The 15,093-nt window shown below is 45.7% G+C and overlaps 1 protein-coding gene across 1 annotated transcript; it reads right to left on the bottom strand.

The window, feature by feature from the left end:
* Window positions 1-2,155: 2,155 nt before the first annotated feature.
* LOC108930669 (SUN domain-containing protein 2-like) lies at window positions 2,156-14,657 on the bottom strand. The gene is made up of 18 exons (XM_018746037.2): window positions 14,359-14,657; window positions 10,619-10,739; window positions 10,363-10,490; window positions 10,087-10,269; window positions 9,639-9,698; window positions 9,010-9,103; window positions 8,676-8,737; window positions 8,429-8,529; window positions 6,921-7,058; window positions 6,680-6,733; window positions 6,440-6,483; window positions 6,081-6,231; window positions 4,909-5,127; window positions 4,518-4,602; window positions 4,244-4,359; window positions 3,511-3,678; window positions 3,320-3,418; window positions 2,156-2,714 (listed from the first exon to the last, which is right to left on the bottom strand). The coding sequence occupies exons 2-18, from the start codon at window positions 10,735-10,737 to the stop codon at window positions 2,592-2,594; spliced, it is 1,944 nt and encodes a 647-aa protein (XP_018601553.1). The 5' UTR covers window positions 10,738-10,739; window positions 14,359-14,657; the 3' UTR covers window positions 2,156-2,591.
* Window positions 14,658-15,093: the final 436 nt, after the last annotated feature.

Below are 15,093 nucleotides of genomic sequence, written 5' to 3'. Positions count from 1 at the left end.
TGGGTAAATAATTGTAACCTTAACATTGTAAGTTCTTTTGGAGAAAAGCATCAGCTAAATGAATAAATATAAATAGCCAGTTTAGTATCATGGCGTAAAGCTAAACATTTCAGGTAATCGCGTGTGCTGTGGCCCTCTGAAGCAGTGAATGGGCTTCTATAACAGTGAAAAGTTTTCATATATTCCAATAGTGTACTAAACTTTTATTAGGTTGTACTCTTGTAGGGGGATGTGTATCTTTATTATGTTGAGAATCCTGTTTTGAAGAGTAACATGCCTGAATTTGTAGAGCAAGCAGAAATGCTATAATTTATTCAAAAAGCACTTTTTCCTTTATTTATCAGGCAAAAGCCACAATGTAACAGTTGTCATGGCTTACATTTACATACATAAAACATGTGATGCTTTCATAACATTGACAGGAATATATAAACACACTAGTGCCATGTACAGTAGCTTTAATTTGTGGAAAGGGTGAAGAGCACATTTTATTAAAAAAAATACCCTGCATCTTAAGACAGTGTCAATGTGGCTTTTCCCCAGTCTAGCATGGACTACCATTTCTAAAGAAATATTAACACACACACAGCTAAGACTACTGAATGTGTATGGCACACCTTAAAGCTTTCTTCATGATCTAGATGTTTTACACACAACAATGAAAAGTGCAATAGCTTATGAATACATTCACCTCGATGTACACACGTGCACTCGTACCATGGAGTAAGGAGTATGTCTACTAGTCAACACTCCTTTTCGGGCTTAGGAGGTTCGCTACTCCTTCGTATACACTATTTACACTAATTCATGTTCAGTAATATTAGCAATTTTCAGACTTTACATATTAAAGGTCTAAATGAAGAAGTGAAGCTATTAAAGGGAAGAGTTTGGAACAAAAACCTACATCACACATCAGGTAGGAATGGAGTTTGTGGCCCCTATATTGTACCAGCAAGAGAGCTCAGTGAAGACATATGTTGAAAGAGTAAAACTATGAGATATGGAACTAACTAATAAAAAAAATTGAGAGGAATGAAACACTCATACACACATCCTCCCCTTGTCATCTCAAAGAACCTTTTTATCAAGCTCCTAATAGTAACTGCTCATCTGGTGGAGGAACAGTCCATTACAAGAGTAATACACACAAAGGGCAATTTAGCCACCAGTTCACCTGAAAAATATCTTTTACTGTGGGAGGAAACAAGAATGTGGGGGAAAAAACCACACAGACATGGGGAAAACATGCAACTCCACACAAACTGAACCAGCTGAAAATCCAGAGCCCAGGGGCTACCAGTGCTTCGTGCTGTGCCGCCATGCTTCCCACAATAAAATCTGTACATACAAAAAATGTGTAAAGATGCTAAATTTGGGGCATCGGATCAGCAGCTGCTGTAAAATCAAGATTCCATGTTGCAGACTGTATCACTGTATATCCAGCTGTGCACTGGATTTACCAGTTTCAGATTAACATGTCAGCGCTCATGATACTGAACCAGACAAACCCATCGAGAGCTGCAAACAATTATCACACAATGTGTTATATTTGAGCTACAAGGAAAGGACAGCTACGTGTGGAAAAATCAAATAGGGTACACTATGATGGTTGTTGTGTTCTACATAACTTCCAAAACATATAGTAATCTAGGTACTAAGTACCACTTCAAGTAAAATGAAGTCTTCTTTTGGACCAAATATGATCATTAATCGCTAGAAAAGTTTCAAACATTCAGAAAGAGGTTTTCAACCACTTTGTTCAGTAGTTTTATATATATATATATATCACACAAAGTTTAGACTCAAAAGTCTTGTTCTGCCAAAAACTCAGCAACAAGAAACTTCTTGGACAAAACTTCAAATGTGAAAAAATGAAGTTTTAAGTGCTAAAATCTCAAAGTAAAACAAAATAAATCCCATACCTTTCTTTCTATTTCATAATACTGTGAAGCTGCACAGACACTTACATGACATTCAACATAACACTATAAAGGGACTTGATACCTGCTCCTAAGGAATAGCAGAAAAAAATTTTTAAACATATAACAATGCCAAATGTTTAAATATAAACCAACCTTCATGACTAAAAAAAAAATTAATTTTTATGTACAGAGTGCAAAGCAAAATATACATTAAATTAACAAAAATGGTGTGAGTAATGAATCATAATGACACTTTCAAAATTATGCATAAACCCAATATGTACACTGAAATTCCTTCATTTCTTACTGTGCTTACTGATGTGAATGAATGACAAACATGTAACACATACTGTATTCCACCTTGTATGTAGGCATATGCTCGTCTTTACAGCAGCATCGATTTGGGTACAGCCTCATACAACCTGACATAAGTAGACAGATACCTTTTTTTTTTGCAAAGCCCATGTGAGAGCATTGTCAAAAATCATGCCTGATGACCAAGTCAAAGCTGATCAGTTGGAGGGGTGTAGGCCATGTCATGCAAGTAAATTATTCTTATTCCGATGCTGTGTAAAGCCACCTTGTCTTTCTAGTAAAGGCCATTAAATTTAATTATTTTTAAAAAATTTGCATAGAATTAAAATAGGAAAGAGACTTTTGACACGTCTGTTATCCAACCCAGCGCTTGCCATGCACTCTAAATCGGTAGATGCACGTGAACTCGAGGTGTCCCCAGTTGCTGAGGATGCGTAGCTCCACTTTCTGGTACACTTGCTGTGTGGAGTCATTGTCCTGGAGGAAAGTGTCAAAGACAGAAAGTCAGAGGCATCGCACAGAAACAGACTGTGAAACAGATGAACTTGACAAATGGTCCATCCCACTGGGAGAAGGGCCCACCTAGGACACTGTGGATGCCTGGATTCAGAGCCACAGCTGGTGTGGCCTCGCAAGCAGGAATCAAGTACCAGGTTCAGCTAATTGACAGGATGAGGACTTTAAAAGACGGACTGAAGAGTAAAGAGATTTCTTTCTTTGGTCAACAGAGGCTAAGAGAACGGTGCTTTTTGTTACAATTTGCCTTCAGTTGTGTTTGTCACCTTTGATTTTTAGACTGGCTGTAAAAGCCTAGTGGCTCTTGGTTATTTTGGAAAATAATTTGAGTTTTAGTTGCTCGACTGCTATTATTTAAGAATTATGGGGGGGGAGGACTAAAAGTCGGCATTGATTTACCCATCACCATTCTACACCTGGTCACTCCCTGAATCTGAGATGGCCCAGCATGTCAAAGACACGTTTAGTTGAGATCTGCTCTACTAACAGTGGTCATGCTAGTCAGTCATGCTTCCTTGTTCACTCCTGCTCATGTCACGTGGGACAGTAACTTTAGAGTCCCTCACCGACAGCCTGAAGGTTTGTACAGGCTCCCCGTCTTGGTCGTAGGTAAACGTTCCTAGAAGAGCACCCTCTTCCGTGTCCTCCTTGTCGGCAGACATCCCCTGGGGGGGGGACAAAAGAAATGTCCAGATGTCAAGGTGGAGGCAAGTGGCATCAGGAAAACCAAAAAGCCTTGGGGATGTTGGCCACTCACATAAACGGAGAAATCCCGGGGGGCGCTGTCGATGTGGCCCGTGGGGGAAAGGACCTTAGGCAGGTGTTCCAAGGTGACATGGGTGATTTGGATTGGATAGGACAGGGAGATGACCAGGAATCCCTCACTGCCCTGGAAGGCCCAGCATTTCCCTGGGTACACATCCGGCTGCAGGAAAGAAGGCTGGGAAGTCAGAACTAAGAGCAATGGGCGGACCACACTAGTGAGTCAAAGAACACACCTATCTGGTTTGGCGACATCAGGACTTCATCTACATTATTTGTCCATGATGCAGTTATGTTGGTCCCTTCAAACAGTGATTTTGAAAGCATTAGTTAGAAGGTCAGGATGAAGGTCAGAAACCTCCAAAGCAACAAGATTCAGGTTCTCTCCTAGGTGGCTTGATCTCCCAAAGCGAGGGAGAGAGGGTGGGGGGGGCAACAGCCCCAAGTGGAGGGATTTTGAGATCAACTGGTGGATCAACTCCATGACACAGTGAGGAGCTAAGTGGTCAGGAGTTGCTGCTCCTCCATATCAAGAGGAATCAGGCATCTTGTTTGGGTGCCTCCCATTTTGGGTGTTGAAAACAGCTTAGAATTTCCTTCCTTTGATTAATTTTTAAACTGTAAATCGAGGGGTGTGAGTATTATCTGCTGCACACTTTTTCATGTCATTACAGATTCTTTAAAAGAATTAGATCAATAGACTCATGGGAGACCTAAAGGTTTGAGACCTGTATGACGGTCCGTGGGCTTTCGGACTGGTACCACAGCGGTATCCCAAAGAGGCTGATGCAGGTGGTGCGGGTGGTGTAGGTCTTTGAGCAGCGGGTGTTAATCACACTGCCCCCTACAGACAGGAAGGACAAAACAAATCACCACAGCACCACTCTGACATGTGACCAACTGGCTGACTCAGCGACAGAAGGAGACACACGGGTACAAAACAGGGGTGCAACAAGTCAAGACTTTACACTGGAACACAGCAGGGGACAGAACTGGGGTTACCCGAGGACTCGAGGGCGTAGTCGGCCATTCCGATCCCATCCGCGTGGAACAAACGCAGGGCTCTGTGAACAATCTGCTGAATGTCCTGCCCCAGGCACAGGTGAGAAAGCACAGGTGAGTTCAACCTGCGCTCCTTCGCCCCCACTACCCACAATGCTCCAGGGCCTAGGCCTACTTAATGATCAAGGCTTCAGCTGCTATGTAGGGGAAAGTAATTATTTCATTATTCTCATACTTGACTTAAGAACTAAATTCATTGCATCAGGAGACTGCAAGTTTTCACTGTATGTTAAAGTAATTGTCTAATACAGGTAAAGGGGAATTGTGTCATTATGATAATAAAAACAATTAATGCAGGGAAATTCGTTGGCATGATGATGTGGCGATATACCTCCACGGTGACTGCTCCCGCTCCCTCTCTCTGGAGGGTCTCTCCCACGCTCCTCCACATGTCTGGCTGTTCCTTCTCCCGTTCCTCTGCCAGCTTCTGCAGCAGTCTCCTCTCCAGGTCCCCCAGGGCCTGCTGGAGTTCAGGCTGAAGCACAAGGTCCGTACCCTGGGCGCCGCTGGACAGGTAGGACACGATCCATTTGGACAGCTCTCCCTTCATCTGGGGAGACATTGACAGAGTGTTTCACACTACAAATCAGAGCTGCAGACAACTGGAATGAAAGACAGAAAAACATGCGGTGGGTATAGACAGCATTCAACCCCCCTGACTGTTACAAACAAGAGTTACAAACAAGCTATAAATCTAGATTTTTTTATATGGTTAACAAAATGCACTTGACATTTTGATGAGCCATAATCACTTCTATTAGAAAAGTAGATAAATACAAAAAGTATATATAATTTACATTTTATGCAACTTACTGGATTAAGCATTTACATTTATTCATTTAGCTGATGCTTTTTTCTAAAGCAATTTACAGTGTTAATTAATCTACTTACAATTATTCACCCATTTATACAGCTGGGTAATTTTACAGTAGATAACTTGCTAAAGCCAGAGGTGGGAATTGAACCTGCAGCTTAGGAATGCAGGGGCAGAAGGGCTAACCACTGTGCTACCAGTTGCCCTCAAGGGCCTTTATACTGATGGTTATTTTTAAATCAGTTATCCAGCGCTATATGAGCACTGAATGATAAGCGCCAGTATTTTTTACCTACTACACTGCTTTTGGTTTCTTTGTAAAAAAACTCTGATTATTTTCAATGTACAGTATGTTAACCACGTAAAGATGCCATGAATGTTATTCTCTCTCAATATTCACCATATTTTGATACAGTCCTTTAAAGTACAAAATGTGATTTCCAATTAAGTAATTAAACAGATGCTTTCCTTAGCAATTTTGAATGCTGTGGACCGAAGTGGTAGAAACGCGTATTCCACTCTCCCTAAGCGTCTGGGTGCGTGCGATTTGTGCCCACTTCAGCATCTTTCCACGCCTGGCTCCCTCGGCGCATCAGATCAGCATATTGCCCTTTAACCGTCTGCTGCTATTGCCACTCTGACAGCTACTAGCACTGAGTCAGCTCGCTGTCCAGGCGTCAGGGAAATACCTCGGCATTCATCGTTTGCTGACTTTCCACCTGCTGCCTCAATAAATCCGTGGAAATGTGGAGGGAGGAAATTCCGGCCTGCAGGTCGGCAATGTTCTTCTCCATTCCCGCCAGTTCTTGGCCTAGAAAGCTGCGATGCTCAGTCTCAAAGCTAGGGGGAGATAGAGGCCAACGTGAAAAGATGCTTCGAATAAAGGGTACGTGCCACAAAGACGGCTCCGCACAATGTGAATGTGCCGCACGACAGATAAGAGCCCCGAGCATCACCGCGGCTTCAGGGAGCTGATAAGTTGGGGACCTAAACACGACCACCGAGAGATAGCTGATAAACACAAACACACACCGATGCGTGAACTTACTTCTTGACCGATAGCTTCAACTGCTGCAATTCAGATCTCAGCGTCTGGAGGAGATAAACCCATAGAGCAGTGGATTTTAAAGACCTGACGGTTCAGTCACGTGACCAGCAGCCAGACTGCGGGCCCCGTGAAATGGAGCGATGCACAGCAAGGGGGGGGGGTGGAGCTATGCCGTGCTGTGGGTGGAGGCAGGAGAGGGGAGCTCTTGATGGAATGGATAGGTAAAGCTCGTCTTCTCACCTCGGACACGTGCTCCAGTTTTTCTCGGTCCTGTCGAAGCAGCGCAATCTCCCTCTGGAAAACAGCAAGTGGGGCGGAGCTATGAGACTGGGTTCAGTTCCATTGATGCGTCCTCAAAATGCGTTACACACCCCCTCAGAGCTGCACAACAAGCCATGCCCTGGAAGACCCTCCCCTCCCGCCCGCAATAAACAAAAGTTGTATCCTTCCCACTCAGGTGGTCCCTCACTTCCTCTCACACCTGCATACGTTCCCATTCTCTATGGCTCTCTTGCTTGGCCTTCTCCCGCTCCTCCATCCAGCGGCTTTCCCGTTCCTCCAGCTGGGAGCGGATCTCCTCTCGGAGGACTGGCAGCATAGGAGCCCCCGTCGCTTCGCCCTGGGGAGGAATACAACGCAAACAACACAGGTTGTTTTTACTGCTTTAAGAAGCATCTGGATAGAGAAGGAAATGGGGAAAGACAGCAAGATTTAAAGGGGAAGACCTTCACTCCATCCTTCCTTAAGAGTTGCCAGACATCAAATTTATTAGAAAGCTCAAGAAAAACTCCGTTCTGCAATACTGGAATAATGAAACCAAATGGCCTACGACAGAAGCCATACATAATGGTACAATGAGTCTCTTTAATGTGCGCAATACAAAGAGGAGACCGACCGTAATCCAAATAGACTCTGTTACCACACCCTGGTGACTGAGATCAACCATGGACTGCCAAAAAAAAAAAAAAAAAAAAAAAAAAACCAAAGCACCAACAATGTGGTCACAGCAGGACCAAGAGGAAGAAGGAGGTTCACTTCTTCTAACATGCCCCGTTAAGGGTTTACTATAGGGCTTTATTTTCTTTAAAATGACATTCGTATGGTGTCCTCATGTGACACTACGCTGATTCCTGAACTTATGAACACAGGCAATCTGTTCATAACCCCAAAGCCACTTTTATCACTAAGACACAAACAATAAAACAATAATACATAAGTTCTTCCATTTCTTCACCAATCAGGGTCTGTGAAAATCTTGGCCATAGCTATAGTAAATTTTTTAAAAATGGAAGGCTTATTTTAATATTTTTATTAATTTTGAGTGACATTAAAATTGAAACTAACTGATAAAATAAAAACATTGTCTACAAACTACTGTTCAGTCTAGACTGTTGACTGATTTACATTTACATGTATTCATTTAGCAGACGCTTTTCTCCAAAGCGACATGCATCTCATAGAAAATACAATGTGACCGTTACATTAGCAAGAAGAGACACTTAGATGCAGACGTGTGATTCTACAGAACAGTTAGTTTGTTTCTTTCCACCATATAAACCAATGTTCATCACACAAGTAGTTGCAGAAAACTAACAAAATAACTGACAATTCCTAATAATTTTTTAAGACACTTACACTACATTGATTCGTCTAGTTAACATGAGCTATGTTAACGTTCACCGACACAAACGTTGTGGGAGGGAGTTGAAAAAAGGCTGCCCCACACACCTAATTCAGTTTTTTTCCTCTCTTCAGTAAAATTATTTAAATAAAACTGTAACTTGACCGTTTGCAACATGAGTTGCATTTTGTCTGAAACCGCTTGTCCCATGAGTTACTTTATGTAATTAGCACAAGTATAAGTCAAAAAGTGCCCCCAACAATCCTAATTCCCTTCTTCGTTATATATTGGCTTATCCTATATAAATATATTTAAATATAAATGGAAATAGCACTCAGTCCACATGGACAGCCCGAGGAAGCACCAACCTGAAGGACACCAGTGTCCGTAGTGCTGCGGAGAGGTCCAGGTCTTCTCGCAGCTCCTCTGCTGAAGAGTCCAAGGATGGAGGGGTACCAGTACCATGCAGCTGTACACAAAGAGAGACCAGCGCTGGCATGCTGTACGCACTCAAAGCCATAATGCAATGGCCATCAATGAGGGAGACACAAAGGTTGGGTTGTGCAGCACAGCAATGTGAGAAAACAAGCAATCGCAGGTTGTGCCAAAACTCACCAAAAGCCAAAATAATGAAGACCAAAAGGAGAAGAATTACTTTCCTAACTGCCGCCGTTCGCCTGCAAAAAATAAAAGTTACTTCTTTTTGGCTGAACGCGCACACCTGGCCCAACGTGTACCAAGACACACATGCGACATTCCCGTTATAGCTTCCTATCATGTGCTTAAACTGCAGCAGACACAGAGATGTGGGGTCACGGAGGCTTTTACACAGCGTTCGAAGCAGGCCCAGAACAGAATCGCTGCAGAAATACCGAAGGGGCGATACAGAGTCGCACACTGACACAATGGACCACACACTGTCACTCTCAGCAGGGTGAAAGAACCCTACCTGCTAAGCAAGAAGACATCCAGCAGTGAAAATCCTGAGGTGAGACTGTACCAGGCTGTTCCTGTCCACCAGAAGAGCATGGCCATGGCTCGCACTGCCCAGAAGGAAGGTTAACGCGACACAACATGAGAGTGGGGCCAGAAACAGGGTTCGAACAGTGTTGGTCCAGCCCACCCTCATACCCAAAATGCAGTACAGCCGGGATTTAAGAAACTGAGACAAAAAAGCACAGATTCTAAAACACTTTTATCCAAAAACTGGTTGACTACATGGAAAGTGTAAAAAAGGAATCAGTTACCACCACTACCCATATGCTCGCACTTATGCTACGACAAGAAGAGCGGAAATGAAGTACTGCCTCTCGGAAGGACCCCCGATGGAAGACTGCAGTCTCTATAAGTTTTATGCAACCAACATATCGCTTACAGTGGTAAGTCACTCAGGTCCTTTAATCAACGTTACTCTTACTTCCCCAAAAATGACGACTGAAATACGAACTGTGAGAAACTGAATTATAAAGTATGCTGCTTTACAAAGGACTGGACATTTTATAATGTTCTTGGTCATTCAGTGGATCTTAAAGTCAAAAGTGAGATAAGAAAAAAGAAACAAAAACACAAGCACACTACCTGGGGACCTGATCATATCTTTAAAACCAAGCCTCGGTTCGGCCGCAGACTGTGCTGAACCTGTAACGCACAGGGAATGAAGACAGCAATTTGTTTTCGTGGGTAATGGTCAGTGTTTCATATGTCCATGGCGAAAAATGAGAGAAAGCCACAAAAAATACAAAAGACCAGCAGAAGGAAGAACATCTGATGATGAAAATAGGGGAAGGAGGAGAATATTTCAAACCGAAAGGAAGACGTTCAAAATGAAATGGACCATGTACTCCAATGTCATTTACACAGACATCAGGAGATAAGAGACTTAACTCAAAGGCTCTGGAGAACATATCACTGTACAAACACACATCCAGAAAACACAGACACAACTAAAGAGACGTCTAGGGAGTTCAGATATGACACGTGTGAAAGAACAGTACGCACAGACAGAAAGGCAGAGGCAGCTACTTACTTAAGGTCGGACGGTAGAATCCCTCTTCAGAAGAGGAGTACCCTGAGGACTGCTCCTGGAAGTCAGATGTATAGCTCATCTCGGTGGTGCCAGTGCTGGACAACAGCTTGGGCTCTGTGCTAGAACTCCTCACAGAGGAGAACGTCCTCCTCTGCAAGCCAGCCCTCAGCGTAGGGGTTATGTCTGGAATACGGGGGGGTTGGGGGGACTCAGACCACCAACATCTCCACCGATCCTCACAGCAGCAGAAGGTTGGACCCCATGCGGAGCACTCACCCCAAGACTCCTCAGTAGTGATGGGCTCATCAGCGGCATACTGGACCCCGAGATCGCTGGAGGCATTAGAGTTTGGCGCCGAGCGTGAGGACCCAGCCTTGCGCCCACCAGACTTCCTCCTAAAAATCCTTGTTAGGAGAGGAAAAGGAAGATTGTAGTTTGCTTTTTTAGCACCAAGCAAGTGAATAATTGTGTTTAGCAGTAGTGTGGCGTGAAAAAAGTTATAAAAATATGCGTATGGGCACACAGTTAGTACCTGACAAGGCTCTCCTTGTAGGAGACTTGACTGGTGGAACCTGCTGAGCTACTGCTGGCTGCATCATCGTCCGACTGGTAGGTGCCACTTGGCATCAACCTTCTGCTACGGCGTGACATTGCTGAGGGGGGAACACAGTGCAAACACACACACACACACACACACACAGTCATCAGACAAGGAGACAAGGCTGGTACATGACAAGACAGGTCAGAGTGGATTAATGACGTTGGTTCAAACTGCGAGAGGAACTACGGTTGAGCACAAAGCTTCTGCAAAATATGACAACGCTAGTCCTTTCAGAGCTTGAAGGTCAAGCAGGAAGCGCAATAAGTGCACGGGGCTGCAGTGCCGGTGAGGAAAAACAGTATTAAGTCCTGTAGATGAGTGAAAGAGCGGGGAGCCCTGGGACGAAATGTCTGCATTTCACGAGGACCAACGCGACACTTCAACTGAATTTTATCGAACCACGTTAAAAGGATTAAAAATTGACGCTGAGTAAACCCAAAGTTCTGCTATTACAGAAAATGAGTGGAGAAAAACTGAGAAGAAACATTGCTAAAAAATTCGCCGGTATTTCCCACACTCCAGTCCAAATCAGTCCGAGCTCCGATTCTCAAAGTAGCCTCTGACAGATGCTTACGGACTCGATAATCTGTAATCCACCGTAATCTGTAATCCAGCATTCCCTGCGGATCTTAGGCTTCTGCTTCCAGCCCAGGTTGGCTTTTGGTGGGACGCGGACGAAGGGGCTTCCTGGCCCATTCAGCCCCGGCACCGATGCAGGTTGAGGGCTACCTTCAAGCCACCGAGACTTTGAGCAGGGTAGAAATTAACGTTACACAGATCCAGAACCAGTACATAAGCATCTGCATTCAAAAACGGAAACAAAATCTCCTCAATAGCTCCCGCGTCCTAGGAAGTGCAAGGTTCAACGGAAGCTTCCAAGTCTTGGAGAGGCCTGAAAAGTGCAGGAGACCTACAGCATCCTGATGTGCTTTTTTTAAAAATCCTGCGTGCGAATGTAAAAACGGCCCAGAACGTAATTTACTTTCGCTATTTTCCGATAAAGTGCGTGGAGGTTCATCTTAAACCAAGCACCTGTTTCTCACCCTTCCAACATGCGTTGCATGAGAACAGCCCCCTAAAGTCAACAGGCACGTGTCCAAGGTGATCCAGGGATAATCGGCACAAGCCCGCACCTAAGTGGCCACGTGCAAACTGGGCTTGGCGCTAAACGACTCATTTGTAGAGCTCTACAGGGTGCGTGGGAGCTGGGAAAAGGGCACAGAAGCTGTCCGCTGCAAGGGGGTGGTGCACATATCTCTCGACCGAGGAAACTGCACACAGACAAATACCGATTTTATTCAGCCTGCAAGACGGCCAGGACGTACCACGGTGCACCGGCTCGTACTGCGTTACACATTTCCACAGAATTACACTTTAGTTTTAACTGCATTTTCTACACATAACCATTTTCAAAAATGTAAGTTTGGAGCAAAGTCGATGTGACCTGCGTTCTCCTGCCTGTAAAGCACCCAGACAGAGGAGGAGTGTGGGAAACGCCTTCATTTTTTCGATTCAACTCACTTCCACAGCGTTTACAGGTCAGGCCTGCTGTTCCACAGCGTGAGTGGTAAACGAAAAATAACAAACGTGTCATATGTTCATGCAACTGACATCATAACTTAAATTTCAAAAAATAATTAAAAAAAAAAAGAACTGTCACAATTTTTTTTTTAATTTTCTGCAGCCATATCCAAGAGACAGGTTTATAGAACCTAAGGGGAAAATTGATTATCGGACATCTGTATTGTTAAGGTTTTACTCATTGTGATTTATGGACAAAAGAGATTTTGGAATTACAGTCAAATTATGAACAGACTTCCAGTCCCAACTATGTTTGAAAACTGAGCAGCCGGTGAATCAGAGATGGAGATGACTTGTAGCAAAAAAAATTCAACAACTATGACACCGTTACGGTGGTTGGAAGAACTTTTATCTTCACGACTTTACCACACCGTGCTGTTTAAAGTACTCCTTCTCAGCCTTGCATACAGAGTCTTGCTTGCATGAGGTATTTTTTCTTCTCTGGCTTTACCACCAGAGTGGCACATGGCAGGGTGCTGGCACGCAAAGCGGATGCCGCCAAACCACACACACACACGCACACGCACACGCAAGGCACGCTCCCTCACACATGTTGTCGCCGCTGCAGCCACTCTACAAGGAGGCCACCGTGGGGGTACGAGTTAAGGCCCCAGGGGGGCAGAAGGTACTTTCAGCGGATGACGTTTCCTAATAAATGAGGGTGGCGTCTCATGCCGACCTGGCGCAGCACTCCTGCCGGTTCCTCATCTGAGATCTAAAAAAAGAGAACCGCAATACTGACCAAGTCGGAGGCGGGGAGCGAGAAGGGAGGAGAGCATTAGAGAGATGCAACGAGAGAGAGGATCTGTTACTGCGAGAAGGCCAATATGACAAAACGGGACGAAGTCGAAAGCAGAGCGTGGTTGTCGTTCCAGGAAGCGTACGCCGCTAAGCACGCACACTCATCCGCACGCCGAGGCCCTTCGTGAGATCTGAACCAGCAACCTGTCGGCCCCAAGTCAACGTTTCACTCGGTTTCACAAAGTCACGCCCGGAAGTGCCACGGCGGTGTGCGCTGCTGCTGCACCCCCACCCCCCCGTGAGCAGAGAGTCAGGCCCTTGAGGAGGTGATGAGACCCCCTGGAAACCCCTGAGCGGCAGAAGCAAGCAGGGGTTCAAGACACCGGTGCCACGCGAGCTGAGGTCGGACTCCTGCGGCTGTCAGCACGGAAGCCAAGTCACCCTGGCCTTTCTGCTGACGCTGACATGGCTCACACCCTCTCAGAGGATCCACACACCGCCCCCAGGGTGCAGATCACAGCTGAGCTGCCCATTCCCTACCAGCTAGCTGGCGTAGGGGACGAGGTTCAGAACAGCGTGGCAAGACGGAGAGGAGGGCAGCGTGATGCCGGGGGAAACACAGATGGATGACATTTACATTTACATATTTAGCAGACGCTTTTCTCCAAAGCAACTTCCGACGAACTCTACAGTGTTATCGATGTTATGGATGAGGGCTATTAGAGCGCGACACACATGTGTGAGCGCATCCTGCAACAGCAAGGCCTTCAAGGGACAAGATTGTGTGTCCAGTTCACACAAAAGTGGCAGAGTCTATATGCAGGTGACGTCCTGAGAATCACAAAGGACAGCGGGCAGGACAGTGATGTAAGTGACTCATTTGGAAGGAACACACACCGTACTGGAGGATCACCTCCACCTTGTTCTCTGCATACTGTTGTGAGCCACGTGCGATGCTTACCGAGCCCGATCGCGTGACTCCCCCTCCCCCATAATGATTCTGAGAACAATAAAAATCAACACACCCCTTAATCACACAAATTCAGCGTCTGTCGAGCGAAAGAAATAATTCATTTCCCCCCCCCCGGAACAAAGATCGCTGTTACAGTGTATCAGCACAACCACAACACTGTGTACCGCTACGATCCGAGTAATAACACCGTCCAACACTGACCGCGTGAGCAGTACGACAGCGCTGCTGTACCACTGTAAACACAACAGAAATACGGTACCGCGACGAGCGCACTAACAATGAATGTATCATCATGACAATGAAAGGCGGCGCGCGCGCCGCGCACCACGAACACGAGATGAGGAGCTAAGAAAAGCCAAGAAACCGCTGGTCTTACCGGGACAGTGGGGAGGGGAAGGGCTCGTCGTGCGCGATCACGCTCACTGTCACTGTCACTGTCACCGTCCCCGGATCGCGTACACGCGCGCCTGGACAAGCGAAGCAGCGAGACTGCGGTGCACCAGGGGGGCAGGGCGCCGATCTCCACCGTGTCTCCGCCGTACCTTCGCTGTACTTCACCGTACGTTTTAAACGAGCTCGCTGCGATGCTCCTACGAGACGCCCCGCGCTACGAAGGCCACAGGAAGACGGCTCGACTCCTCCTTCCTCTCGTTCGCCTCTCGATTCGAATGGGCGCGCGCTCGGCGTCGCCCCCTGGCGGCCGCAACCTGCGCGTCGGCGCGTCGCTTCGCTCGTTCCTCCAAATGTGGCGCGTGAAGTAAACGTGTCGCCACGAACCGAAGTCGCGACGCGCGCAAAGTAACATGTGATACATTTTCTTATTTTTTGAGCGCGTAAAATGCATCATGGCCTCATAATGGCAATATAATTGTGGTTTAGGAACGAGATCAGCCCTGTTCAACGTGGTATTTTTTTGTACGATAGGGTTCAACCTGCTACAGGAACTGCTGATCCGGTTCTACTCTGGCATCTTCTACTCTGTGCAGTGCTGTAACTGTCTGCTTTGACTCGGCTACCAAATCGGACAGAAATAAGCTACATACGACAGTCAAGACGGCCGAGACAAGAAGCTGCATAAAACTTTACCAGAATTCTTATTTATCCATTATTA

This window comes from Scleropages formosus, chromosome 20 (genome assembly GCF_900964775.1).
Source record: "Scleropages formosus chromosome 20, fSclFor1.1, whole genome shotgun sequence".
NCBI classification, from domain to species: domain Eukaryota; kingdom Metazoa; phylum Chordata; class Actinopteri; order Osteoglossiformes; family Osteoglossidae; genus Scleropages; species Scleropages formosus.
Note: the sequence above shows the minus strand (reverse complement) of the source record. Positions and strands in the feature narration are given on the sequence as shown.

Bases quoted from the DNA above. Each gene is read 5' to 3' on its own strand.
- LOC108930669 (XM_018746037.2), bottom strand. From the start codon at position 10,737: ATGTCACGCCGTAGCAGAAGGTTGATGCCAAGTGGCACCTACCAGTCG. The intron at 10,491-10,618 runs GTACTAACTGTG...TCTCCTAACAAG, and splicing joins TACAAGGAGAGCCTTGTCAG to GATTTTTAGGAGGAAGTCTG. The intron at 2,715-3,319 runs GTGAGGGACTCT...ACTTTCCTCCAG, and splicing joins TACAAACCTTCAGGCTGTCG to GACAATGACTCCACACAGCA.